The sequence below is a fragment of the Dictyostelium discoideum genome (genome assembly GCF_000004695.1).
Source record: "Dictyostelium discoideum AX4 chromosome 4 chromosome, whole genome shotgun sequence".
Lineage (NCBI taxonomy): Eukaryota > Evosea > Eumycetozoa > Dictyosteliales > Dictyosteliaceae > Dictyostelium > Dictyostelium discoideum.
Window position 1 is genome coordinate 1,448,752 of NC_007090.3, and position 7,852 is coordinate 1,456,603.

A 7,852-nucleotide genomic window follows, 5' to 3' on the forward strand; every position below is an offset into this window, starting at 1 on the left:
TAAAAAATGATTTTTTACTATTAAAAACTTTCAAAATAAAAAGATCTTGGGTTATTTGATCCAAAAACAAAATTCACATTAAAAAATAAAAACAAAAATAATGAAATTAAAATTACATATGTTTAATATTTTAAAGAAATTAAAAAATACTTTTTTTTTATTATAATATATTTTTTAAATTATATTATTTGTTCGAATTGTAATTTTACTTTAACTCCAAAAAAAAAAAAAAAAAAAAAAAAAAATAGTGTTTTCTGGAATTAATAATATCTTTACTTTTTTTTTTTTTTTTTTTTTTTTTTTTTTTTTTTGTTTTTTTTTTTAAAAAAAAAAAGGTTTAATAATTATTATTATTATTATTATTATTTATTAATGAAGGATATTGATTTGTTGAAATTGGGTAAAGAATTGGAGAATTATTATTATTACTATTATTGTTATTATTATAAGATTTTAATTTACTTAAACCTATAATTGAAGATCTATGATTAATTTGAGAACCTGATGAAGATGGTCCAGACCCGGATGAACCAATGAAAATTGGAGATGGAAAACCCATTGATTTTGGTGTTGATGGTGATGAAGTTGATGGTGATGAAGTTGATGAAGATGATGGAGATGATGAATTACCACCACCTAAATTATTTGTAATTGAATATAATGATGGTAACTTATTTCCACCCGATGACGATGATGCAGTAGAAGACTCATGATGATAATGATTGTTACTATTATTATTAATATTATTATGATGATGGTGGTGATGATTTGAAGATAAAATTAAACTTTCAGTTGGTATTATCATATGATGGCCAGCATTAATAGTTGGTGATTCCATTCCCAAATAATTTGATGGATGATAAGATGATGATCTTACTCTAGTTAAATAGATTGGTTGAGAATTTACATTTGGTGATGAAAAACTTAAATTTGAAAAATTATTATTTAAATGATTACTATTACTCTCCTCTACACTATTAATTTTACATTTTTCTTCATCTTCTTCATCATTTACTATATTATTTATATTATTATTATTATTATTTATATTATTTATATTATTTATATTATTATTATTAAATTTAAAATGATTTATTTTATTTATCCCAATTAAAATTTCTCTTTCTCTATCTTTTTTTATTAATGATTCTAAAACTGGTGTTGGTGATTGTTGTTGTTGATCTAATAGATTGGTTGTATTATTATTATTATTATTATTATTATTATTATTATTATTATTATTATTATTATTATTATTATTATTATTATTATTTTTATTTTGTGATACATTAATAATATCTTTTGTATTAATTAATGTTGAAGCAATTGTTGGTGATGAATTTGTTGAATTTAGTAATAAAGGTGATGATTCTGATTTATGGTTATTGATTATTAATTGTACAGGGGTGGTTGATGTAGTGGTGGTAGTGGTAGTATTAGGAGTGGTAGGTGATGATGATAATGATGATGATGATGAATTTGAACGTGAATGTGATTTTATATTATTATTATTTATATCTTCAAATTTTGTTCTTAAAAATTCATTTTCCATTCTCAATGATCTTAAACTTTTCTCTAAAAATTCTAAACGTGATTTGGTTTCAAAAGTGGTTGAGGAAATTTTATTATATTGAACGTGTAATTCTTGGGTTGAGTGTGTTAATTCTTGTGCTTTTGATTCTAAATTTGCAATATATTCTTTCTTTCTTGATCTTGATAAGGCTGCAGATTGCCTATTCTTTAATAATCTTACTTGTCTCTTTTTAACTTTTTCTTCAGAATCAACTTTCATTTTTCCAACCTATTTTTTTTTTTTTTTTTTTTTTTTTAAAAAAAAAATAAAAAAAAATAAATGAGTAAAAAATAAATAGATTGTGATATAGATATATTTTTTAAAAAAAATAAAAAAATAAAAAAAAATACTTACTGAAAATTGTGGTGATTGATTGGCACTGCTATTATTACTACTATTACTATTATTGATACTATTACCTCCTCCATAGTCAGATTCTGGTGACATTGGCTCACTGCTTTGTGGTGATGATGGACTGTACATTTTTTTTATTTTTTATCTTTTTTTTTTTTAAAAAGTGTTATAATAATATTTCTTTTTCTAAAAATTAAAGATTTTGTAAGGTTAATAAATTGAGTGCAAGGTAAGGAAAAAAAAAAAAATAAAAAAAGTAAAAAAAAAATTAAAAAATTTAAAAAAAAAAAAAAAATTTTAAAAAAAAAAAAAAAATAATAAAAAAAGATATTGATGCGGTGGCGTTGACGTGATTAAAAAAAAAATTTTAGAAGTGGGAAGAAAATTAAAAATAAAAACATTAAAAAAAAAAAAAAAAAAAAAAAAAAAAATGGAAAAAAACGTGTATGGTTTGATAAAGTGGGTGAAACTTCTTTTTTTTTTTTTGATGATGTGCTGTTGAAATCAAAAAAGATTTTTTTTCTTATTTTTTTTTAATTTATTTATTATTTTTTTATGATTTGGAATGTGATATTTTTAAAATACTTTGAAAAGATTAAAAAAAATTGGTGGAAATTTATTTTCTAAAAAAAAGAGTGAATGGGAAATCCCCAGTGAAAATGATGACGAAACTTTTTTTTTTTTATTTTTTTTTTTTTAAAAAAATCTTTTTTTTTTTTTTTTTTTTTGGAAATCATACAAACAATTTCTTTATCTTTTTTTTTTTTTTATTATTCTATGTGTTCTTTTTTTTTTTTTTGAATATTTTTTTAAAATTTAGAAACCCCGAAAGAAAAAAAAAGAAAAAAAAAAAAAAAGATAATTATATTAAAAAGATGTGATGATGATGTAGTGGGAAAAAAAAAAAAAAAAAACCCCCAAAAAAAAAAAAAAAGAAAAATAAAAATCCGTTTTTTGAGCCGGAATTAAAAAAAAATAAAAAAAAAAACAAATTAAAATAATATTTTCGTGATAACCCAAACATTATTGAAAGGCCAAAAGATTTCGAGAAGATGAAAAATAAAAAATATTTTTGGGTTAACTATAGCCACTTTACATTCTGGCTTGCGACATAATGTGATTGTGTTTTCAGTGGTTGATGATGATGAATTTGTATATAAAAATGTTAAGGTGGACAACAGATTAAAGGGTAAATTTTAATTGAAAAAAAAAATAATAAAAAAAAAAGTATCATGACTACTACAAAAGTAGAAGATATTGACAACAAAAAAAATGTCAAAACAATTATAATAAAATTAAGGTTTGAGGTTTTTTTTTTTTTTTTTTTTTTTTTTTTTTTTCATATTATTTTTTACTGTCACTATAGATATTTTTGATAATAATAAAAAAAAAAAATGAATAAAAAAAAAAAAAAAAAAAAAAGAAAAAAAAAAAAAAAGAAAAAAAAAAATGTATAACAGTTTGAAAACAAATTAATATACCAACAGTTTTATTTTATTTATTTATTTATTTTATTTATTATTATTATTTTTTTTTTTTTTTTAATTGTTATTTATTTATTTATTTATTTATTTATTTATTTATTTATTTATTTATTTAAAATTGTGTTTTGATTAATAAAATTTAAAATTAGAATAATAAGGTGAAGAGAAAAAAAAAAAAAAATTTAATAAATAAAAAAAAAAAAAAATAAAGATAAAAAAAAAAAATAAAAAAAAATAAATAATAAAATAAAATAAAATTAAAATAAATGTAGTTTTTGGCTTATATAAGCCATATTTTTATTAATTAAAAAAAGAAATAACAACAATATGACATATCATTATTATATTATGGTTGTTGATGATGAAATGTTGTTTTCTATTTTATTCATAACCAATGACCACTTTAGTGAATAAAAAAAAAAAAAAAAAGAAAAGGAATATTAAAAAAACCATAAATGATGTCATGTCATAAAAAAAAAATATATATATATATATAAAAAACAAAAAAAAAACAAAAAAACAAAAAAAAAAATGAATGAATCTGGATTTTAAGATAAAATAAATAATAACAATAAATCTACGATGATAGAAACATTGATAATATCGAAAAATATTATTAATTTTAATTTTTTTTTGAATAGAAAATAATTAATAATAATAAAAATAATATTAAAAAAAAAAAATAATAATTAATGAATAACAAACTTGCAATGATGTGGGGAGTTGTTGTTGTTGTTCCATCATGAATGTCGATTTTTTTTATGTGATGTGGGGGTTGGTGTTTGTGTTTGTGTGAGTTTCTTGTTTATTAATTTATTTTTTTTTATTTTTTATTTTTTGTATTTTATTTGTGAGCATAAGGTGTTGGGATTTAAATTATTACCAACCAACAAATTTTAAAATAACAAGTAACATTGCCATTTGAAAGTTTTTTTTTTTTTTTTTTTTTTTTTTTATTGTTTTATTTATTATTTTACCTTTTTTATATACAACTATTATTATATTCAAATTGAAAACTTTTTTTTTTTTTTTTTTTTTTTTTTAAATTAATTAATGAAAAAAATAAAAAAAGATTTTTAAAAAATTAATATATAAATTGATGATGATAATGATGATAAAAAAAAAAAAAAAAAAAAAAAAGATATGATTATTAAAAATAATATAAAAAAAAAAAAAAAAAATAAAATAAAAAAAAAAAAAAAAAAATATGTTCACACACTAAATTTTAAAGATTTGTTGAAAAAAAAAAAATAAAAAAAAAAAATAAAAAAATAATTTTTATTTTACAAAAAATCTTTTAGGCGGCTCATTTGAGGGGTAAAGATACTAATGATAAAAAATTTCTTTTGAATTTTACGTGTCACCAAAATGGTATGAAAAGTTTCAAAAAAAAAAAAAAATAAAAAAATTAAAAAATAAAAAAATTAAAAAATAAAAAGTTTTAATAAAAAAAGCAACAAATATTTAAATTTCCCAAATACCTTTAACCAAAATATCTTTTTTTATCACACAATATTGTGTAATAAAAAGAAAATTTAATATTGTTGATATATATTTTCTATTCTTATATGATGAAGATGATCACAACATAAAATAACCCCCCAATAAAGAAAATTTCTTTAGGGCTTTTCTTTTAAAATAAAATTATCGGATTGTTATTTTTGTTTTATTTTTTTTTTTTTTTCTTTTTCTTTATTCTTTTTTTTTTTTATTTAAAAATATCTTTTTTTTTTTTTTTTTTTTTTTTTTTTTTTTTTTTTTTTTAAAAAAAAAAAAGTTTTTTTTTTTTTTTTTTTTTCTCACCATAGAACTTAGTTTTTTACCCTTTTTTTAATTTTTTTAATTTTTTTTTTCTTTTCCTTTTTTTTTCTCCTACCTTTAATATTTTTTTTTTTTTAATTAAGAAACCCAATTTGAATTTAATGGGAAAAAAAAAAAAAAAAAAAATTTAAAAAAGCCCCCAAAGTATTTATACAAAAATAAACCCTAGTGATATCATTTGATTTTATTCTTTACCCTCATAAACAATTTTTTTTTTTTATTTTTTTTTTTTTTAATATTACACATCCATGTGCATTTACTTCATTTATATTTGTGGGTGGACATATTTCTTTGTGTGTAACATTTTTTTTTTCTAATATTTTGGGATTAATATGTGTGTGTATGCACATCTCTTTTTGTGTGTGAGTGGGGTATGTTGTTGTTTTTTTTTTTTTTTTTTTTTTTTTAAGATTATTATTATTTCTAAATTAAATTAATAAAAATAAAAATATAAATAAAAAAAAAATAAAAAAATAGATTTGAAAAAAAATTAAACTACATCACATATTTGGTGCAATTTTTTTTTTTTTTTTTATTTCCAAAAAAAAAAAAAAAGATTTATTTTTTAATCATCCTTTATTTTTGTGTTTTGATATATCTGTTTATTTTGGAATAAAAATTTCAAATATTTTAATTTAATTTTGATGATGCTATAAATAATTTATTGAAAATGTTTATAATTTTTTTTTTTTTTTATTTCTTTTTTTTTATTTATTTATTTATTTATTTTTTTTTTTTTTTTTTTTTTTTTTTTTTTTTTGAAGGTTACTGAAAAATGCAATTTTGAATTTTTAAAATTAATAGATATATGTTGTATATGTTAACATTTTGTGCGGTGTTCGTTGGTTTTGATTTGACCTTTGATTTTTTTTACTTGAGAGGCAACAACACTCTTTTTATAACTCAATTGCTAAAATGGGCCATGTGGATTTATTTTGTTTTTTATTATTATTTTTATTATTTATTTTAAATTTGATCTATTTACTTGATAATATTGTCAGATTTATATTCATTTCCCAAAAATTTATTTTTAATTTTTAATTATATTTAAAAAATTTTATAAATAGATGTTGAAATAATTTTTTAATTTTTTAAATTTTTTATTTTTTATTTTTTTTTTTACTATTTTGGAATGTTATATAAAATATTTTTTTTATTTTTTATTTTTTTGTTTTTTTTTATTTTATGAATTTTTTTATTTTTTGAATTTTTTTATTTTTTTTTTATTTTAAATTTAAAATAAATGATGAAAGGACATTTTTGTATTCAAAATAATAAAACGTTATTATTTAAAAGTTTGATTCACCCCACTTCATCACACAATTTATCACCATATTTGTATTTTTTTTTATCAAGCAATAAATTAAATAGTAGTAATATTAGTAGCAGTAATTTTGTTATAACCTCCAATATTAGAGGTTATTCATCATCGCAATACTCAAATAAAGGTAACTTGCATTGTTTTGATATTAAATAACAATAATATTGGATAAATAAATATACATATAAATAATATAATTATATTATATTGATATAATAAATAATAATAATAATAATAATAATAATAATAATAATAATAATAATAATAATAATAATAATAATAATAATAATAATAATAATAATAATAATAATAATAATAATAATAATAATAATAAGAAATAAAAGAATAAAGAAAAGGAAAAAAATAAAAAAAATAATTTATTAGCGAATTTTGGGAAATCGGTACACAAACCTTTTTTTTCTTTTTTATTTTTTTTTTTTTTTTTTTTTTTTTTTTGCTTGTTGGATCTCCCCGATTTTGATAATACCAATAATATTTTATTCCAACCTTATAATTTTTTTATTTTTTTATTTTCTTTTTTCTAAATAATATAATTCAAATCATCATTATTATTATTTTTTTATTATTATTTATTATATTAATAATAAAATTATTATTAATATTATTATTTATCATAATTTATATTTTTTTTAATAAAAATAGTATATTCATGGGGTTCTGGTTTGAATGGAAAATGTAAGTAATACTATATATATTTTTTTTTTTTTTTTTTGTTTAGTTTTATTTCTTTTTTACTTTTTTTTTTTTTTTTATTCCAAACCAACACACACTAATATTTGTTTTATTTTTACCATTATTCTTATTGAAAAAAAAAAAAAAAAAAAAAAAAAAAAAAAAAAAAAAATAATAATAATAATAATCTAAATCTATTACTATTTTTTTTTAAAAATTATTTGACGATAAAAAAAAAAAAAAAAAAAAAAAAAAAAAAAAAATTTTGTGGGACTTGGATTAAATGAAACTAAAAAAGTATTCCCAAAAAAAATTGAAATTCAAAAAAATGATGATAATAATAAAGTTTTCCTTCAGGGGAAAATTAAAAAAAAACCCGGGGGGACAACCTTTTCAATTTTCCCGGGATATGATCAAATAAAAAAAAAACAAGTTTTTTACGGTGGGGGGGAAAAAAAAAAGGCCCAATTAACCCCCGGAAAGGGAAAAATTCAATCTTGGGAAAATTTTGAATTTTTAAAATCCCCATGGTTAAAAAGGGTTCAATGGAAGGGTAAACATTTAAAACATTTAATATCGGGAACTTACCAAAAGGCTGGTAATTTA

General features: G+C 17.7%; 1 protein-coding gene across 1 annotated transcript; it reads right to left on the reverse strand.

Annotated features, from left to right (window-relative positions):
• Positions 1 to 337: 337 nt before the first annotated feature.
• On the reverse strand, positions 338 to 2,056 carry bzpL (hypothetical protein; the record flags this gene model as incomplete). The annotated part of the gene is made up of 2 exons (XM_633698.1): positions 338 to 1,801; positions 1,928 to 2,056. 2 exons carry the CDS (start codon positions 2,054 to 2,056, stop codon positions 338 to 340), a joined length of 1,593 nt encoding a protein of 530 aa, XP_638790.1.
• Positions 2,057 to 7,852: the final 5,796 nt, after the last annotated feature.